The 21866-nt window shown below is 35.9% G+C and overlaps 3 protein-coding genes across 6 annotated transcripts; all 3 read right to left on the reverse strand.

Annotated features, from left to right (window-relative positions):
* Positions 1–452: 452 nt before the first annotated feature.
* Positions 453–9971, reverse strand: LOC101216163 (DNA repair protein UVH3). Of its 4 annotated transcripts, XM_004141134.3 has the most exons (18): positions 9764–9971; positions 9421–9671; positions 8930–9063; positions 8704–8812; positions 8462–8589; positions 8263–8380; positions 7915–7992; positions 7774–7827; positions 7353–7537; positions 6185–7184; positions 5576–6109; positions 4379–4573; positions 3721–3806; positions 3348–3618; positions 3081–3217; positions 2523–2607; positions 1771–2286; positions 453–1473 (listed from the first exon to the last, which is right to left on the reverse strand). In XM_004141134.3, exons 1-18 carry the CDS (start codon positions 9849–9851, stop codon positions 817–819), a joined length of 4626 nt encoding a protein of 1541 aa, XP_004141182.1. In that variant the 5' UTR covers positions 9852–9971; the 3' UTR covers positions 453–816. The 4 variants fall into 4 exon arrangements, with proteins under 4 accessions (XP_004141182.1, XP_011652268.1, XP_011652267.1 ...); XM_011653966.2 differs by lacking the exons at positions 8462–8589; positions 9421–9671; positions 9764–9971 and having other exon boundaries at positions 8930–8983; XM_011653965.2 differs by lacking the exons at positions 8930–9063; positions 9421–9671; positions 9764–9971 and having other exon boundaries at positions 8462–8603.
* An 878-nt stretch (positions 9972–10849) lies between these two features.
* Positions 10850–15290, reverse strand: LOC101216407. The gene is made up of 7 exons (XM_004141135.3): positions 15010–15290; positions 14845–14925; positions 14582–14758; positions 12880–13050; positions 12056–12262; positions 11891–11979; positions 10850–11699 (listed from the first exon to the last, which is right to left on the reverse strand). Exons 1-7 carry the CDS (start codon positions 15089–15091, stop codon positions 11073–11075), a joined length of 1434 nt encoding a protein of 477 aa, XP_004141183.2. The 5' UTR covers positions 15092–15290; the 3' UTR covers positions 10850–11072.
* Positions 15291–16040: 750 nt separating this feature from the next.
* Positions 16041–20825, reverse strand: LOC101211664 (potassium transporter 8). The gene is made up of 8 exons (XM_004141033.3): positions 20787–20825; positions 20175–20664; positions 20023–20076; positions 18509–18769; positions 18349–18401; positions 17847–17967; positions 17501–17755; positions 16041–17270 (listed from the first exon to the last, which is right to left on the reverse strand). Exons 1-8 carry the CDS (start codon positions 20823–20825, stop codon positions 16228–16230), a joined length of 2316 nt encoding a protein of 771 aa, XP_004141081.1. The 3' UTR covers positions 16041–16227.
* Positions 20826–21866: the final 1041 nt, after the last annotated feature.

The following is a 21866-nucleotide window of genomic DNA, read 5'->3' on the forward strand; positions in this document are numbered from 1 at the left end:
ATAATATTAAAATGTCTAAAAAATCGTAATATTAGATAATTTTTTTAACAAAAAACATATACATAAATAAACTACAATAACACTAAAAATATCTACACTATGATGCTAAGCTAGCAAACTTTCTCTACATACAATTTAGATGCTTTTGACTATGTTTTCTCCTTAAACACAATTTACACCGTTATAATTTTACGTCGATCGAATTTATTAGAGTCTAAAACTTTATTATATTTTATAAACATTTTGATTAATTATACTATATTTGAAAATACTCTATATTTATTCTCAAATAATATTGGGTAAGTAAATCAAATTTATTTTATGATTTATAAATAGAATTAAAAAAAATGGTAAAAATGACCACATATTTACATTTTAGAGAAATAAATAAATAAATATATATAAATATATATATACAAACACATGAATGAATAATATAATAATGATAATAATAATAATAAACTAGCTTCTGATTCCATACATATTGGAGAACGTTAGTTTTTGGTTTTGAAAGGTCAAAATAAGTTCATATGCTTAAGATTATAGAGTTAACACAGGTATAGTAATATTAAACTTGGGAGTGTTTGTTAATTTGCCTTAAAATGAGCTAAAAAACAGAAAAGAAAAAAAGAAAATGACCTATGAACACAGAAGTGTTCTTCCTATATTACAAAAGTGTTCTTCCTAAATTTTAATACTGAGCTTTCCACTATTCAAACACATAAATTATTTAAACTTCCTAAAATTGTGTAAAGACGGTAAGTGAGATTAAGAGCTCATTCAAAAAACTTGAACTCTTACTTACCGATCGTTGTCTCAATACTTCCTTCTCTTTCTTCTCAAATTTGGCATGGCACTTAAACCTCCTCCCAATGCCCTTACACTACGATCCTTAGGTTCCTCTTCCACATTCTCACCTACCTGGGAAGAGTTTCGATTACTTACAGGATTCGAGTTGCCCAAACCGTGCAGAGACTCTATACGTGCGTCTGTATCTTTCTCAACTATATGTTCCTCAGTAGAGAAGGTTGATTGATCAGGAATAAGATCATTTTCAAAGTCATCCTTCTGGGCTTCTAATATGGTTGCTTGGTCGGAGTGTGCAACTGGGTCAACACATTCATCATTGTCATCTAAGCAAAACCCGCCTCCTATTGTCAGGTAGTCTTCACTATTGTTAGCCTCCATAGCTGAATCTTTGTTCTGGCACATTTCTTGCCGGCTCTTTTCATCTTCCACCAGACAGAAACCACCTCCAGTTTCGAGATAATCATTCTGTAGAGATTGCTTGGGAGTTCTGGAACTGGATTCTGTATTTTGAGATTGGCTTATAATAGTTTTGGGATAAGTGTACTGATCCTGGACCACCACATCTTTTTCAACTTTATCATTGGAAAATCTATCCGCACTGTGATCTGATGGTTGATCTGCATCATCAATTGCATAGCTTGCAGATTTTCGGATACGTGATGACTGTGTCAATAAACATTCTAGTCAGAGATAAGTAGGCCAATGTAGAAAGAGATGTGCAATTGTCTTAAACGACAATGAACACTATCGCAGACAAGAAAAAGAGAAGGCTGACAAGACTTGCCAATCCAGACATTATTGTGCAATATATATACTTCATCTAATTAGTGACTAATATGAAGACCCAAAGAGATGCCCATTGACCAGGTAATTGGATAAGGGACAAATGCAGACTTGTAGGTACTAACATAAGAAATAGCTCGAGATAGAAGACAAAGAATCAGTCACAGTCAAACTTACTCGTCTCCTTTCTTGAGGCTCCTGCAAATTCTCCAAATCAAATTTCTGATTGTCAAATTCACCGTCATCATCACTGGAGCTGGTTTCAGCCAAGTCAGTCATAGGAGTCTTTCCTCTCGATGCCAACCGGCCTCTCCCCCTCCCTCTCTTGGAATGTGATCCCTCACTTACACTTCTCTTTCCTTTTTCTTTCTTTCTTAGTTTTTTACCCTTACCAAATTGAGATTGCTCTCCATCTAGCTGCCTTTTCCTGGAAGGTTTTTGGAGTCTATTTTCTCTGTCCTCTTCATTCGAACATGCACCTTGTATTTCTGATGAGCATTTCTCAGATATGTTCTCCTTAGGCTCAACAGAAAGCTCTCTTTGATTATTTACAGAAGCATCCCGCACAGCATCATCCATCAACACGGCAGACCTGCTCCCAGTAATACTTTTAACAGCTTTTTTTATTCTCTTACTGCGGATTTTAGCAAACCGTTCATTGAAAGTGTAAAACGCCTCCAATCGAAGTTGAGTCTACAAGAAAACAGTATATAGAAAGATGAGAGCATAGACAACGTTTTCTTTGATAATTTTACAGACTAGGACAAAAATCGGAGTGGGGATAAAAGCACACAAAATAAAACATCCCTTCTTATTTGTTACTAAAGATGGTTTCCACGTAAGAACTGCACTCTCCCTCCACTTTCCTTTTGTTAATGGTTCAACATAAACATTCGCAAACATTATAGCTATAAGTGAAAGTTACTAACCTCATGTTTGCTGTACTCGTTCAGGACTGGCAAAAGCAATTCATCTGCCTTCGAGTTCTCCCAACCAAACTTTTCCCAGCATAATCTGCAGCATATGAAGCAAGTTTAGTAGGGGGGATATTCATTTTTCTTAAGTATATTGGCTCGCCAATGTAATAAAGTGCAAAAAACGTCATATATCAAATATCATACAATATCAAGCTCAACTCGGACAAGCCAATGAGCACAAAAACATTAATGAGACCGTTTGTGGTATTTTTCAAGAGAACAAAAAGAAAAACCTCTCCGTTCGAATCAAGATAGCAGAACAAACAACTATGCTGGCTCATAACGATGATGAAGTTAATATCCACCTACTTGAATAACAAATTGACTGTGATGTGTGTGATATATCCGGTTCAATTCATATGATGGGCAAAAGCAATGATGTTGAGACAATTACTAGAAACATTTAAGAGGGACACAGTCCTTGACAAAAAAAAGATTTCTGCGAAGACAAACCATAGTAACTAAGCCAAAAAGGATAATTTTATCAAGATTAAAAGCATAATGTCTCACCTGCGAAGGACAAAATGGTCTGGCTTCCCCCAGGAGAAAGGTTCCGCTGACTTGTCCACTTGTGGGCAGATGTAAGCAGAAATGACTGTTTCACTTGGAAATTCAGAAGGTATATGCCAGTTCTTGCTAACATTTCTCTAAATATGGCATCAAACAACGACAACTAGGTGAGAGAAAAACTTAGGGATGATAATTAAATAGACTTCCTTCACCTGGTAAAGAAAATATTGTAAATCAGACAGTACAGAGAAGAGAAAAACGTCTCACATGCTTATTCATGAAACTCTGTTTAACAGCCATGTTTTCCTTCAGATCTTTAGATATGTTCTCTTCAGATGCAGAACCACTGCTATTTGAGCAAGTCGTGTCATTCTCACTTGCTTTTGACCCTCTTTTATGTGCATTTAACCCTGTTTTTGCACCAAGCGGCCCTAAGATGCTTGGATCTGGTGATTCAATCCATTCTTTGAATTTATGGAGCCCATCTTCCTCCGGAAATGCATTCATAACCTCAACAGCATTAACAATGCCAATCCCACTGTATCATAAAATTGAAAAATCTATAATGACAGCAGAGTTTTGCATCCTAGCAAATGATAAATTCTTATCAACATGGCAGGCTCATTCATGTTTAAATTACCTAACCCCTTCTGTATAATCACTCCCAAGTAGTAGTGCCATTTGAATTAACTTGTCCCGGTTCAGACCAAGCTCATGTTCAATGTCCTGAAAGTCAAAAGTACAATGGGTAAATTGTTCGGCAACAAGCTACATGAAAATTTCGGAAATATACAAGAATGATTCTTTTAAATGAATGGGGAAAAGCAAAGAAAAAGAAAGTTCCAAAGATGATAGTTCTCTTGAAAGAAAAAACTGATAAGAGTAGTATCAAAAAAATAAAATCCTCGGAAGTCTCAAAACCCCACCAAAAAGCACCCCAATTTAAATTGATAACAAAAGGAGTACAATTATATATATATAGAAAGAAACGCCAAGAAGAGCAATCTGAACGGAGGAACAAACTGTTTGTATCACTCCCATAAATTTAATAAGGCAGGGAACTCACATAATCACTAGCCAGTGGCAATAGATAACCAAGGAAAATATTCCCAATTAACTACGTTTTGTGACCAAAACCAAGTTGATTTATGCTTATGCCACTCATAAACTAGTCAAGAATCAAAATAGTAGTTAAAATACCACCACCAACAAAATTAATTAGATATAATTTAGCATGATAATAATAATAGTGGCAACAATAACAATAAGAGAACAGACATGTTCTACCAGATTCAGACCTTCATAAAATATGTCTCAACATATTTGCGGTCATCAAATATATTCTTGTAAACACTTCTTGCCCCAAACAGGAAGACGTCAGAGTCATCAGTCACCACCCCATCAACAAGATTTGCAAGTTCCATATAAGCACACTGAGCTTCCGCTTCCATAGGAGCAATAATATATGGTAAGCCGAACATTTGCAGTAATTCCTATAGAGAATCAGACAAAATGTTAATTGATCTTCATTCTCAAAAAAAGAGAACTCAAATAGTACTAGAAGTAGATTTTATATGTAATAATTAGTCATTATCAAGTAAGAAGAATGTAGGAGGCTGGTGTTTCAATGTGCAAAGCGCACTCTTGGGCTACAACTCTCCTAATCTAAAAGCTCTATTATTCTTCATCTCTGTATTTCTCCCAACTCTTCCATTTCTCTGTTAACATAGTTTTTACTTTTTATTAAGAATAATCGTCCATGTTTATAGGCACCCCCACCCCCACCATGTTCAAGGCACTCGCCTTGAATAAGAATACCTTCAAGGATGGAGGCCTCACCTCATCTCTCGCTGTAAGCACCTGGGCACACCACCTCAACAACACTGGTTGAGACAGTAGTAAATAGAGAAAATGTTTAGAGCAACCAAACTGCAAAGTTGGGTATGACAATAAAATTCCTTTCAACTACAAAGAGTTAATGGTCTAAATCTTCCAGAAGAGCTTCCCCGGGATTCTCAAAACATAAAGGGATGTTTGGGTGCAAATTCAAAATCTTGGGATGGGTTTAAATGGAAGGTGTAAGAAGCTTGAGTCAGAAAAAAAAAGTATGTTTGGGGTACATGTATAGGAAGCCTATGTTCAGGAAAATTGTGAGCGAGGAGCTAGTTTCTGTTTAAGCCAATTAATTTTTCCAATTAAACTGTTTAAGTGTCAGTCTTTCCAATAAAATCAAGTTCGGCAACTCCTCCAAATGTGGGTTAGGCTTGAGAAGCATCCAAAGTGTAACTCACACCCCAAAGACTACCTATTCTTTTTCATCACTACAAATTGACCAAATCAAATTGTTCAATTCTTCTCCCCACCCTAGCAAATAAAGAGTACTTGAAGCATCTTGCAAATACATTAACAAATTTAAAACAAATAAAATAATATTAATTATTATTATTATTATCATTATTATTTTCCCACTAATTTCATGAAAAAAAACCACCGACCTGACATTCTGCAAACATTTCACTATTGACAGATTCAGCATTACGCTCAAGTCTTTTCTGCTCATCTCCAAGATTCAGACGTTCTTGCTCCAGAACTGAAATTCTATGTATCAACTCATCCTCTGTAATCTCTGCACTACTTATTTTTCCAACAGTAGGTATTTTTGCATCCTTCGCGTCCAACAAAACATCATTACTATGCTTGTTAACAGGAAGATTTTGCTTCAAATGGTTATCACAGGCAAAAGATTTTGGGGATGAAACATTCCCAGGAGTGTAAAAGCCTTCCATCTCAACCATATGACACGGAGAATTAACCACAGTATTATTTATCATGTCCCCAACTTGGACTGCACCAGATGCTTCTTCAGATAAGGGCTCAAGAGTATCATTATTTTCATTTAACTCTTTAGGAGAAAATGTAGCATCATTATAAGAAGCATCCAACTGTTTGGAAAGTGTGTGGGTTTGTGTATCCAACAACACAACAGGTTCTGAGCATTGCATTTTTTGAGATAAACTCTCAGTCGTTCCCTGATATTCAGTTCAGAGTAAGGGCACAGTACTTTCACATTAAAAAAAGAGGAAGAGAGAGAGAGAGGAGAATACCTTTGTCCCGGAAGAATCATTAAAATTTAAAGAACTCATTCCATCATCACTATCTAGCTTACCAAGTCCAATCATATTCTCTTTTAGGGCACTCGTATAATGTTCAGCCTTTTTTCCGACAATCACCGGTTGTGGTTGCTGATGATCAGAAGATAAAGGCCCAGTTTTTGTATATCCTTTGTCCTCCAAACTTCTTCTTATTGCCTCCTGCAAGTCAGCTTCTTCTTCCAAAGAACCTTTAGAAACTGACTTTGCCAAATCAGCTTCAAAAGGAACTGGGTTTACAAGATCACAAACTCCATCCTCCCAATCTACTTCACTCTCATCACTAATGGTTCCTTCCTTGAAGGAGTGATCATCCACTCCAACAGTTTTTGGACTATAAGTTTTTCCATCAAGTGCTTCCTCCCTACTATCAAGAGAGAGTTTTTGGGTCGAGATATCAAAAGAAGCCATTCCGATGGGATTTTCTGCCACTAAATTAGAAAATAGATCATCATCACCATCAAAAGACTTCCCACCCTCATCTTCCAGCAATATTTCTATAGCAGTTTCTTCATTCAGCATGGACCCTGTACCTCTCTCATCCAACTTATTAATGGATCCACCAACACCTTCATCTGAAGTATCTAGAACTTGGCTTTGAAAAGAAAAGCTTTGTTGATCACATATTTGAATATTTTGCATAAAGTCGGGATTTGTAGCCTTCTTTGCACTGGTATTCTTCTCAATCTCTTTCATCAAATCCAAGTTCCTTTCTAAATCACGTGTCATGTGCATCCCCATTGCCCTGACCCTACTAACTCGCACACGTCCCCTCTCATCCAAAAATGTTTCAATGTTTTCCTCATAAACTTCTGACTTATCAGGGGTTGATCGAGCCAGAGAATTGGATGTACTAGGAATTTCTGTACCTTTCAGGGAACTTAAAGGTTGCTGAACTATTGGTGCCTGTAGATCTTTGTCTCCATTCTTCTCAGCTCTACCAGACGCAAGAGCCCTGAGAAAATCAAACATCTTATGAACCTACAATGTTTATAGATCCCAAAAGGCATTGTTCAGTGGAAAAGAACAACTTAAATTACATCTACAACATCTGTCCAGATTATTTTGTCATACATATTGACATTTTAAAATACACAGCTCGAACAGAGTTTGAGCAACTCACTGTTTATCACCCGTAAAAGATGATGAAAAAATAAATTCCCTGTTTGCTTCCGAGGCAATTCTTGATGTTTGTACACCACCAACCCCTCTCCCAGCAGCAGCCTTCTGCACTTGATCAATATCTCGTCGAAAAGCAACAGTTTTAAGATATGCCTGTATCTGTAGCTCAGAAAACTTTGCAGGGTCCTACAATAAAATAAAGTCAACTAATAAGATGGCATTGGCAGTCATTAGAGAGGTCGCAGAAGTGTACACGCACAAAACAAAAAGTTGAAACTTCAACCATGCTTTTTCAGAGATATGAAATTATGCTATATCTCATCAATAATTAAGGAACTCATGAAAGAGTAGAGGAAGTCAAGTCTTAAAGTTTAAGTTCTCAATTATATTACAGATGCACATTGGACCATTTCAGAACCAACCTTCTTGACCCTTTGATATTTCTGTCTGTTTTCTGCCATTAATCTCTCTCTCATCTGCACCAAAAGTATATTTGCATTAACATGCGCTAGAATAAAGTTACATGGCCAGCCAACCATGATCAAATATAAACTTATACTTACCTGAACAAGAAGATCAAGTTGAACTGAAGGTGGCAAAGCGGCCAACACAGAAGGATCAACTACCCCATGCATTTCAGGCTGTCAAAGTAAATGCATATAATAAAATGGCCACAATTAATAACTTACAAGTTGAGAACTCCTTACTTTTCAGTAAGCCTATGGTTCACATCCTTAAAAAAACTATTATAACATAATTTAATCAGTTTTCTTTTTTACTCTGCATTCGAGTTTACTTCCTAAGGCTTCTACATAAGCTGATAAGAGAATTTAAAAAAGCCACCATGATAAAGAACATTTCTTGACTAAAAATCATACAATGATACAAATAACAGAAAACTGCCCACATACCAAAATGAACTCCTCATCTTCGTCATCTGTATCTTCACCATCCAGATTTGTAACAGCAGATGTCGATGCCTTTTCATTCAAACTTCTTGCTTCTTCTGCTGCAATCGATGCCGCCAACCTAGAGTGGTCACAATAGACAGCATATGATTAACATAGGACATTAACAATAAGTTATAACCCGAGTGTATGTGCATCCTACATCTCATCTAAATTTTGCTGATGGGCACTTCTTGAGGCCAAGTCCATCCTTTCTGAATCACTCCCCACTACATGAGTTTCATCTGACAAAAGCTCCTTGCCCTTTGAGTCCTTGTTGTACTTCTGGTTCTGGATCCAACATCCTGTTTGTCAGGTCTCTCATCTTTCACCTTCCAATTTACTGAAAATAAATACTAGACCCTATCTTTAAGCTAATGTGTTATACACAGGCAAAAAACTTACCACAGTTGACTGTTCATCACTGTCCTCTTTATCATGAGTAGCACCAGCAAAAGAGGAAGCGCTGCTCAAGAAAATCCCTTTCTCCTCAGCCATAATTGATGCTCCCAACCTAATTGATCGACAAAAAAAAACCAGTCAAACCACATTCTTCAAAGTGTTCTCACATTTGGAGTTGTATATACAAGACATATTTCACATTCTGCCCCTATTTGGGACACTTTTGCACCTTTCAGAAGTCGAAGTACCATCAAATTTTTCCTTATGGCTTGGCAAGGTACTCTTTTTTGGTAGATTTTGCTTCCTCTGCTGTTTCTGGTTCTGTAGATCCTCAGCAAGTTCTTTTAACCTCATTACCTTGATCTATTAAACAAGAGGTAAAAGAAAAAGTTCAAGATTTAGCTCCCAACAGCAGTGTCGAAACTTGAATTAAAAAAAAATGAAAAAAGCTGCAAACATCCAACGTAACTAAATATGAAATGAAACTCAAGGAAAAGACACGTAATTCCTAAAAGGTGGACTGCAAAATGATGGAAATAAGCTTGAGATATTTGTATCGAATCAAACTTCACTCTTTAAAAAACACACTTTTTGATTCTACTAGACAAAATTTCCAAACACAAGCAAAATAATTAATATCTGTAGACGAAACTAATACACGAATTCTCAGTAAATAGCTCCAAAATACAGAACTCGAAGAAAACCGGAAACCACACTCACATGATTGAGAAGCAATTTCTCGGCGGTCTTACGAACTTTAGCCTGGGCGTTCTCACGCTGCCTACGGCGAGCAATGAGAGTACGGCGCTTGAGAGCTGGGGTTGCACCATCGAAGACAAAAACAGGCTTGGTCCGCAAGAATAACAGTTTACAAATCCGTCGAAAGAAACCGAGTAAATGAGCGTTTCGGACCATTTCTCCCCTATCATCGCGCATAGCTTTTATGAATTGTACCATCCAAATGCTCGCATCTTCAACAGAAAAACATACCGAAAGAGAAAACCTTCATCGACGTGAATTTTTTAAAAATAATTCAAACACGTGAGTGGAAAGATATTTGTACCGATGGCGAGCTTTTTCCCGGCTAGGGTTTCGACGGAGACACGGCGGCCGACGGGGGCCAAGAGCTCCCAAAGACCCTGAACTCCCATTCTTGTCGGACTCTTGACCTGGAGGCTTCAGTTTTCAGTTCGTCGTTGCCGCCAATCGCCGGTAGCTCTTGCGTATTTATAACCGATGCCAATTTCCCCACTTTTACCGTTGAATTTTGCCTCTCAAGACGATGTCGTATCATCTCTCCTTTTTCTTTCTTTTTTGCAGTTAAATAACATTTTTCTTTTAAAAAAGTTTTTCCAAAAAATATTAAAAATAATACATTATTTACACAATTGGAAAAAAAAACCATTAAAAGAAGAAAAAAAATTATTGCATTCAATCTTTCTCCCAAATTCAAAAAATTGGGATTCACTCCATCTAACTCCAATTTTTAATATTAAAATATATATTTACTACAATCCAAATCTTTTAAGCTTTTTTAGTTTGTAATAAATTAAGATATTTAATTTTATGAAACTTTAGTTATTAAAATATGTGTTTTGAACAAATTTAAGTATATTAAGTTAATAAATATTATACTTAAACAAAAGGAAATAAAATAAATGAATAATTCAACCTATTGATTGGATTGTGTCGGAGTGAATTTAACTAACTTAAAAATTCAAGTTGGTTCAAGAAATATCTTTAACTCAACCTAACTCATCTAAGTGTAACTATTTTTTACTATTTGGACAAATTTTCTTTAAAAAACATTTTATCGAATTCTATAAATGTTTTCGGAGAATCTCTCAATATCAAACTAACCTATAAACTACTCATTTCAAATATGTGTTTAAAAACACTTTTATTAGACTTTTTTTTCTTTTAGTATAATATTGATTGTTGTCGTCCAAGTTCATAGTTTTCGCAAGGTTGGTAGATAAATATTGGTGTTCATTGTCAGAGGTAGTTGTCACATGAGGTGATTATCAAAACTGGTCTTCAGTAGATTGATCACTGGGTTGGTTGCCATAGTTGATGTGGAAGATGGTTGTCATAGCTTAGAGATAGCTATCAAAGTGTAGCCATCCACAACTACCAATGGATGCAACCATTAAAAAAATTGGATGGAGTGAGAGTTGGAGTAAGTTGGTAAAAATACTCAACTCAGCTCCACCAACATTTAATATCAACTTAAGTAGTGAGTCAAACAGCCTTAAACAAAGTTCAACATATTTACGTAAATTTTTATATAAACTTTTATTCTTTTTGTTTTCAACAAAAGAATTTATAAACTGATAACATCATAAAACTCATGTTGAGAAACCAATCAATAGTTAATCTCTCATTCTCCTTTTTTCTGTAACAAAAGCATTTTCATGTTTGTTGTTGCTGAAGGATCTCCCTTCCACGAAGCCACCACCACCAACACAGCATTTCTCTTTATTTTGTTCACGCAGTTGCTCTTCCTTTTGTACTTCCCCAAACACAACCTCATTTCTCTCACTGCTCCTGTTGTAAAACATCTTTGGACTGGATGGATATGGTTGTTCTTCCCGTCCACCGTTGTTCCCCCAAATGCGCTTGTAACGCTGGACGTTTTCAACTCGGGTTGTTGAACAAGAGTAAGGTTTCCTGGTCATTGTTTCCAGCGGTTCACGGCCATATGAGGCTGCAAAATTTTCCTGCACGCCAAACCGTGACGGTGCATGTTTGTTTACTTGATAATGCTCCCGGCTGTGTGAGTCCGACGCCTTTCTTCTAGCTCCAAGAAGCAATGCCACAAAGATTTCAGCTGCGGATGAACCAGTGTTGAGGAAAAGCTTGCCAAGGGAACAAATGATATTCTCTTCTGGCTGATTATCTTCTGCCTCTTCACTAGGAATCAATGGACGCCTGATTGATTTCTCGACCCTACCATACGGAGGAATTGATGGAATGTTCCTCAAGTCAACTCTTGAATCCTGAAAATCAGAGGAAAGAACTTAACCAAAACTGCAAGTTGGTTCTACCTTAATCAATAGACTAGTCAATCGCCCCCTCTTAGCAACATAGCAGAAACATCGGTAAAATGTTGGGAGATGTGAAGGACAGTTTACTCTAGACACTATGAATAAGACTATAAAGGTATTGTTAATCTTATTAAAAACATTACATTTTTAGAAGAAAACGTGGCCAACACTCGAAATTGAAAACGTGCCAACATGTAGCCCAAAAGCATGGCAGCAGTCAGCAGAGCGATTCCTACAATAACAGAACATAGTAAATACATTGCTGAACATGTGGAATCCATTGTTGATTTTCTTTGTCTAAACTATACCTAGGAGAAAGCTACCATCATACTCAGTACAATCCTCGGCGCGAAGTTGAATTTCCCGAATTGCCTGGTTTCCTCTGTCGACTACCAGAAGTGAGCAACTACTTCCTACATAAACCAAATCAAAATCGTTTGAGAACTTTGATTCTTCACTTGGACCATCAATATGGCCACTCTTCCTCCATTTTCCACCAGCTATCGTTGTAACTCCTGCAAAGAAACTATAAACGACTTATATACAATTAACACATCCCATAACCAAGATATTAAATGCCAAAAAATGCTAAGAAACATTGATATAAACATGAAACAGAATTACAACACACACGCCAACTAGTCATTCTTTAAAATCTAGGATGCAAATATGGCAAGGACACATTTATTAAAACATACTATTTTAAAAATAAATACCATTTTAAAACAAAAAGGAAATTCAATGCATATGAGTTTACGCATTTATATGCTTAAAAAATTAGTTTGATTTATTCACTATAGAAATTTATTATTTTTGTTATATATGTGTCTATTTAGTACTAGTAGTGAGTGTATGATGCATGTCTAAAAAATGTTGGTCCTATTTTGACTTTATACAACTAGTGCCTAACACATCTTTTACACTAACAAGTGTCCGATATAGCAATATTCGTCCAAAAAAGTGTAGCGTACTTGTCGGGCACGGACACACTAGCCAAACATAAGTGATGTGCTTCTAGGACAAATGTATCTGAATGGAGATTCTTAGGTAAACATAATGAACAAGAAGTTGATAACAAGGCAGGATTCATTTTCGAGGCGCGAAATGCTCTTGGTCTGATTTAGGAAAGTACCGGCATCACTGATTTTTCTTATAGCCTTGTTCTTTGTATCGGCAATGTAAATATTTCCTCTTTGATCCACGGTTAACCCTCTTGGATGGCTCATTCTTGCATCCCTTAGCTTTCCATCTACGTGTCCAGAGTATCCTTCCGATGATCCTGCAAACAGCTTGGGCCTGCAAACTGTACACGGTTCTTGCTTTCAGCTCAAGAAGAAACTAGAGGAACCAATAGTTCATCAAATTAGGAAGAGCAATTCTACACTGCCTGATTGAATAATCAGAGTGAAACTGTGAGAAATGATGTAAATTTAATCATTTAAGATTTTAGTATAGAGAAATATCAATTTAAATCCTGAACTAAATATTTGGTAGGATGAAAAGTCGAGGTTTACAGGATAAAAACCATTGATCGGTTCAGTTGAGATAATAAAAACCATTGATTGGTTGAGGTGAATTAAAAAGAGTACAATGATTTAAAATAGAGTACAAAATTTGCCTTGTCGTGAAATTTCCGTAAAAACATATTAAGCTGTTTCAGTTTGACTCCTTAAAATCATTCAACGAGGAATTCTACTTGGGTAAATCAGTATTAACTGCTAGCAAAATGCTTAAATGACTGATCACTCATCAGTTTGTTATCTTGATTGCCCTCCTACCTAAAATAAATATCCCACAAATTTTTAAATAACAAAATATTTTAACGTCATACTATTGGCTACTGAAATTATTTATTGCATGTAAGTGGGCCCAACGCTCATGATAAGACAAAACTAATATATTTGAAAAGCAAAGTAAAATGAGGTGATCTAACAGGTAACAGCTAAATAAGACAATACACATCTTTATCACGAAGCTTGAACTTATTGGATATGGGAAAAGTAGACCTCAATTAGCTGATTTTTGTATTTCAAAGCCTGGAATCATGGTAACTAAAGCTCAAGGATTAAGGGCTAATGAAGATCAATATTGTCTAACGTAAGAGTTATATAGATCAGTAATTAGAATGCAGAACTTTTGAAAAGGATCGTTTTAAAATTAAAAAGTAGAGTCTTCTCCTAAACAAAAGCTTGTGAGCAAAGTAAAAGTAATATGATTTAAATTTGGAATCAACCAATACAAAAGGAAGGCAAAGAATCTGTTGAAAAAACTAATAAAAGAGAAAAGAAAAGTAGAGATGTCCAAAGTTTGAAGCAAAGTACGAGCAGTTACCACTGGGATAGACAGAGCAAGCAAGATGGCTAGTTACATAGCTACTAGAATACACATTTTACAATGCTAATTTCTGCATTTACAACTTTTTAATATTTCTAGTTCATGCACAAATGTGACATCAAAACATGATATGATCGCATACAGTTACTATATAAAACGAAAAGAAAAGAATAAAAATGTTAAAAAATAAATAAACAAAGCAAGGTACCAAGACCAGTGTTGTTCGTCAACATGAACATAAATCAATGGTAAATGGCAAATTTCAGCTCATAATTGAAAATTTCCATGCTCCATTTGTTGTACAAAAGAAAGAAGAAAAAAAGAAACTAGAGCCATCCTAATTCAAGCTCAACAATTAAGACATTAGTAATCTTTGACGTATTCAAATTCTCACCTAGATTTGTGATACTTCATTCTAACCGGAAAAAAAGGGTTTTAAGGGTAGTAATATAATCTAACCAACACAAATAAAGTGATAAATTAATGCAGAAAGAGCTTACATTGAGAAACTGGCATAGAGATCTTGTGAACATTACTATTTTCAGCATCCAAAATCAGAAGCTCCCCACTAGGAGATACCCCCACAGAGTAAGGCTCAATTCCCATCTTACTACCATCAAGCAAAGTCTCAACAACATATCCCCTCTCAAATTTAATCATAGAACGGGTAGAAACCCCTGCAAAATCGACAAAAACAAAACCCCGCAAATCAATCAAACACATAGAAAACTCCCAAAATTAGGGACAAGAAAAAGAATCAAACCAGTATTAGAGGCCGAGCGGATCGCCCATATCCAACTCACAAGAGCTGAAACCGCCTTGGACAAAACCCCAGCAACAATTTCTGCAATGAAAACGAAAACACTTAAACAGAGATGAAGAAGGAGAAATGAAATTATGAGGTGGGGTTTAGAGAAGTAGCTCGTACTTGTGGGTAGAGCAGAAACTGAAGAAAACCCACAAAATAGAACTGCGAAAATGACCGCCAAAACGACCCAACGTCTCGCCATTGATCGATGCTCGGTTAAACAGAGTATACAAATGCCCTCGAATTGGCGAACATGGCGAGGGGACAATCAAGTTGAGATGGATAATAGTGATTGATTTGAACTTTGATGAGAGTGGGAGTTCGTGAGAGGAAAGTTAATGGTAGGCGAAATGCTCCGGAAGAAGCAAGAGCGAAGCAGAACAAGAGCTCTGGAAGAAGAGCCGGGAAAAATGGCGCTGAGAGGTTTTTATAGTTTTTCAAAAAATATTTAAATATTGCTTTTTTTAGTTTTTTTTAAAATTAATGAAAATTTCAATTAGATAAAAACAAAGGAAATTGTCAAAAATAAAATTAAAAAAAATTGACAAAATATTTACCTATCTAATTTTATTTTCTTTTAAGTGCTTTTTTATTTTATGCACTCAATTCACTATTTTTTTTTTCTTATAATATGTGAAATAAGATCAAACCTCTAAGTAAAGTTTTTTATCTTAATTCAATTATTTCCATTCTAGCGAGTTAAGCCACTAATTATTACAAAACTTTGTTAAATAATTCAATATAAGCAAACAAGATGAACTATTCAAGTTTTATTTTTAAAAGTATAAAGAAGTAAGGTACGCTTTTGGACCATGAGATTTACTACTTAATAGCATGCACGTGTTACCTTAAATGAAGCAAATCTTAAATAGAAATAGTTTCAAATATAATAATTAGACTCAATTAGTTTAAATATTTTATAATTCAAACATGTACTATTATAATTTATAACTTAGATCTAAAATAACAATTCTTTGTTCAAAATGTTTCTAACATATTTTGAATGGTTGGTTCCGTCAAACTTTTAACTCAAAAGTGGTTTAAAATTTATCTTTTAGACCTCATGAACCGAAAGTGTTTTGTTAGTTAAATGTGAAGTTTTGGATTAAAATTTATTAAAATGTCCAAAGCATGTTGATACTATGATCATCTCATAAGAAAAAAGGAGCCCATTTTATTTCCATTTATTGGGGGGGCAAGTTTTAAGCTTTAGTTATAGAATTACAAGAAGTAGATCCAAAATAACCTAAAGAAGAAAGATGAAAGGTTGGACAAAAATGCTTTTATTATATACAATGGGAGACCAGAGAATGCACAAAGTTAAAAGTAAAACAAAAATCAAACTTGGTAGACCATTCCCACCTCTAAAGTAGATGCATGAGGCACACTCCAAGCATAACTTGGCCCTCTTGAGTTTCTTCTCAAAAAATCATACCCATAATTTATCACCACTTTCTTCACCCAACCTGATCCCCTCTTTGCTTTCACATATGAATGTCCCATTATGAAAGCCATTCCTGCTTCTCTAGCTTCCATTAGCTCTTGAAGCTCTCTCCTTGCTTCCGTTTCCATTTGTGGGCTCTCTGGTACAAGAAATCTCACTCTTTTCCTCAGTTTTTTTGGTGATTTTATCTCTCTTACCTCTGATGTTTCTGCTGTTTCTCCTTCATCTTCACACATTCTTACTCCATCTACATTTGTTGAAGATGTTCCTACTACTGTCATTCTCTCACTTTCTTCTGCATCTTCTAGCTTTACGCTGGTTTCTGCTTTCTCGGAACGGATGAACTCTGCAATGCTGCATACCAAGTCCTTCTCGAACTCCATGTCGTCCTTGTGGATGTCACGGTAGCCATATCGTGCTATGCATCGGTAGAGGCGGTACTCTTTTGGCCCAACTCTGCCTACTAGGAACCTTTCTCCAGGTCTTACATGTGGGACTGGGACAGATTTGATGCAGAGGAAGACTAGGACTTGGTGGAAGGCGGGGAGGTTTGTTACGAAGTGGGAGAAGATAGCGGGGATTCCTGCGACGAGTTCGGTATATATGAGGCCAATTCCACGTACTCTGACAATGCCTAAACTGGGGCCTAGGCCTAGGAGCCAGTTGATTGAGACTTTATTTTGAACATCAAACTCGTATTTTTTGCGTGTTCCGTAATGCCATACATACATGACTATTAGGAAGATGAGTGAGAGGGCGATCGGAACCCAGGCCCCTTCTCGAAACTTGATGAGAGATGCTGAAAAGTAGAGTGATTCGATGGACCCGAAAATGAGTATGAAGGCAATGGCATAGACAAAGCTTTTATGCCAGCACAAGATGATGACTACAGACATTAAGCAGGTTGTCACCAGCATAACAGTTATCACTGCTAAGCCTGGCAATTAAAACAACGAAAAGATCAGTTTACGAGAACGAGTTTTATGATGACATCAAGAGGAAAGTATAGATTAGATATTTCATAATCAGCCTGATCCAAAAGTAGCTGTTAGGATAGAACTTTGGAGTAGAATGTGCAGTCTAGATTAGTATATTGCCTAAAACAAAAACGACGACCCAAAGTATATTGACTAGGAAAAGAAAGAGTCGATCCAGTGGAGAAAATACCTGATGCATTGCCCATGCGTTTTGTGTCTCGAAAGCCAATGGTAATAGCCAAGCATAAGAGCATCAACGTCCAATTGATCTCTGGTATATAAATCTGACCATGGATTTTCGAGGAGGTATGAACAATTTTGACCCTCGGGAAGCAACCCAATGCGGAGCACTGTTTTATTATCGAAAAAGTGCCAGTAATGACAGCTTGACTTCCTACCACTGCGGCTAAAATGGCGATCACAAGAACAGGCAATCTTAACTTCTCTGTAAAAAATGAAAACACAGTTGAACTCTTTTAACATTTTATTTAAAAATATGTTCACTCGTCTCTAATACATCAAATTCTTACACCTACCAGGAACAGACACGTAAAATCCAACTTGGTAGTTACTGTCCCCGTGATGTTGAGAGAGATAAGCAGCTTGTCCCATGTACGCCAGGACCAAAGATGGATAAACCACAAAAGAGAAAGCAATCTGCAGTAGAACAGCTTCTGTTAGAAAAGTGAATTTCAACTTCTGCATTTTTGTGCTTCTAGATAGAAAATGAAATCTATAAATGGAAATGGTGAGGTTAAATAAAACAGAAAGATAGCTCTTGAAGTCCTTTGTTACTAAAGGAAATCTTTAGAAATTTCAATAAGTAATACCTTGAACGATAACAGGCATAAATCTTATGCACGACAAGGATTCAAACGAGAATACAATGATCACAAACACAATGCTATATTTCTACGACCTTCTTCATAGTCAAAATTAAGAATAGTACTACGTGTATGTGGAGTTGAAAGAACTTTTGTTTAAAAAATCTTAGACTAATAATTTCCATTCTAAAGTCCAGCTGATTGAAAGTATGACCTTGATGGATAGCTGCGAGAAGTGCCCAAGATCAGCAAACATTGCTTCTGAACCTGAATATCAAACAGAAAATTTCATATAACTTGAGAACTAAGAGAAGAGAGGGATAAGAGAAGACGAACTCACTGGGAAATGTTGTGGAATGATCCACTCTCATTACCTGTCATACATAGCAGGATCCCGCCGAGGGACATCCAACCTCCCCTTTGGGTCTTCTTCAGAAATTTGTACATATAATAAGGGGAGAGTGCTCGGTAAACATGAGGATTCCAGTAGAAGATATTGTACAGCCCTATGGCACTGATACACAGAAGCCATGTAATTACAACTGGTGCAAATAGAAACCCGACTCGATGGGTTCCATAATGTTGAATTGCAAACAGGATAACCAATATGGCACAAGCAACTGGGACTTCAACATCTGCAGAAGCATTAGACAATTAAAACTTCATGTTTTACTTTATTGGTCCCTCAATAACAAGAAGAGACCCCACAATGAGGAGTAGAGTCCATCATGATTAAATTATGCTACCCTCAGATAAATGACCAGTTTATTCGAAATTCATCTGTTCATATAGCATAGAAAAAATCGAGAGAAAAAAAACAAGAAGATATTGTTCACATATTGGTAAGTTCCATATCATCTGAGTGTGATATAAGATTGTCGACTGGAATACAAGAAATAAGATATTAAAATTTAATATTACCAAAAATCCCAAGTAGTCGGCAAGTAATACAACAAATAGTTTGTCAAGGAAAAGTTAGTAATTATATTTGAAGGTCACTGTTAGCAGACAAACAGCAAGTCACAAACAGAAAAGAAAGGTTTACTAGTTTAAGTTAAAAGGACCCATCAACAATAATGAATAATCGATAAAAACCTGCTACCAGAAAGATGCTACCTCCCAATCAGAATTACTATGATAATGAAAGAGCTCGTTGAAGTCAGGTGATATGGATACTTCAATGGTGACTTAGAAGGTAAATGGTTTGACCAAAAGATGAATGATTGAACTGACTTGCTCAAGAATTTTAGTCCAAAATCAAGCCTAGCCGATTGCACAATATTTTATTTTAATCCCCTGATTTAAATCCCATAGCAGCGAGCCATATAACACTTAAAAAGTTCAAAAACTTTCAGTAAAAGTATTAATTTAACAATTCTTTTCCTTTCCTTTTCTTTTTTTTTCTTCACATGATAGTGATTTGACTATGATTAGAAGTGTTTGTATATCAATCATATATGCAGAGACCCACAATAATCTGTGTAATTATTAAACTATGAAATCCATGCCCATCCACTTTTTCAAGTATCTGCATTTCAATAATAAACAATTATAACAAAAAGCTCTTCAGATTTGTACAGCTAAAGAAGGAAACACTCGCAATTTTTTGGAATCCCCATACATTTCAGCATACAGTGTATCAGCAGACAAAGGGAAATGAAAAATAAAAGCAAAGAGAATCACGGCCACAAAAAGTTGACTACCAGATACGGTGGCTAGAATCCTGTTCATGTTGTTAATAAACTAATAAACAAAACCATTGAAGAAGAAAAAAGGAACTGTTTATCTTTATTTCAACAGAAGATTGATCAGAACATCAAAAGAAATCATCTGGGTTTCTTAATTTTTCCATGAAGTTTCAAGTGAATAGAGAAGCAGAGACACTTACAGCGATGGTGTGGTTTAGCCATGGAAAGTTCCAACCCAGAAACAGCAGAGAAAACTGCCATGAAAGACCCAAAACAACCAAGTTCCATCAATTCAAACTCTAAAATCACAAACGGTTTGAAAAAGAAACAGAACTTAAGAATCTACAAGTACCAGAAATTGAAGGTGTAAGAACTCCATCTCCAATCACCATGCAAGCCCCAATCAAAGCTAGAACAAGCAAAACCCTCTGGAGCACTCTGTGCTTCTCTAATGTCGATTTCAATCTCGACCCACAGGTCTTCTTGTTGGTTAAATCCACCCCATCTTTTGTATATTCCGAAAGGTCCTCGTCTGCAAGTTGGCAATTGGGCAAGGAGCTAACTCGAGCATGGCGACAGAGCAATGAGTATAAAGCGAAAGTTCCTCCTTCGCCATTATCATCAGCTCGAAGCACAATAAATACATACTTAATCAAAGGAATGAGCGTGAGAGTCCAGAAGACAAAAGAAAGAACTCCATAAATCTCTTCGTTGGTTTCAGAGTGTTTAATATCCTCAGCAAAAGTACTTTTGTAAACATACAAAGGGGAAGTGCTCAAATCTCCATAAACAACCCCCAAGCTCTGATAAGCTAACGTTAAAACAGCTCTCCATGAATCTTTCTGCAACAGAAAATGAATAAAATCAACAAAACAAAGAAGAAACGAAGAAGAAGAAGAAGATGATGATGATGATGATGACGATGATGATGATGATGAATAGATTAGTCTGCCACTCGTAGTACCTTGATTGGGTGGCCCCCAATAGCACTCTCCAGATCCATCAATGGCTATCTCAGAACTTCAAAACACTCGTTACCCATTAAAATTAAAGTGAAATAAAGACGACCCAGATGGTTAAACGCCCTTACCAGTATCGCCAAATTCAAAATAAAACCAAACAAGTAACGTGTATTCAATGGCGGACCCACCAATGCAGAAGGGGTAAGGACAAATCAAGAAGAAACAGCAGAAAAATGATGAACAACAAACAGTACAAGAGAGAAAGAAAGAAGAGAGGGAAGCTTCAAAAGGAAGAGTCAGAAGCTTGAATTGCCAAAACAAACAGAAAAGGGAATCAAAATAGAAGAAGGAAGAAGAGAGAAACTTAAAAATGAAGAGGGATATTTTGTTATTATGATATTTTGGGTTGGTTCATAGGATTCTGATTTTGAGTGAAAACTGTTAAAGAACAATTAAAAAGAGGAATTGAGTGGTCGTAGTGCTCAGCTCAGCAAGCACGATTGAAAAAAGTTTGAACCCACTAAAAAAAAACTGACCCCATTAATGAAAATTCATCGCACTGTTGAGTTAGAAGGGGCTGCTTTTAAGGGGAAGAGAAAAGTAAAACAGAAACCCAAACAAACGTTTGAATCCTGGTGCTGCTGTTTCTTTTTCTTCTTCATGGATCAAAATCAAAATCAAAATCAAAATCAAAAGCTCTTTTTAAAAAAATATATATATACATATTATATATAATTTTATTTTTGTTGGATTTCATGTATTTTGTGATTAGACATTTTGTTCTGTTTCTTTGTATGTAATTTATAGATAAGACACTGTTCATCTTATTTCCACCTAATTTGTATCTACTCTCCTTTTATTTGGATTTTTTTTTTCAACAAAAGTTTTATGCTTTTATTTGCATTATACCATAAGCTTTTTCCTTGATATGGCAACAATTTTAATGCCCACCAAAATAAAAGTTAAAAAATTACATACATTTTTTAACTTCTTATATATAAATATTATCGCTATTCATCAAATATAAAATTATGTTTACTATAATTTTTCTTTTTATATTACAAGTATTGTATCAACTGTTA

The sequence above is a fragment of the Cucumis sativus genome, chromosome 3, assembly GCF_000004075.3.
Source record: "Cucumis sativus cultivar 9930 chromosome 3, Cucumber_9930_V3, whole genome shotgun sequence".
NCBI classification, from domain to species: Eukaryota; Viridiplantae; Streptophyta; class Magnoliopsida; order Cucurbitales; family Cucurbitaceae; genus Cucumis; species Cucumis sativus.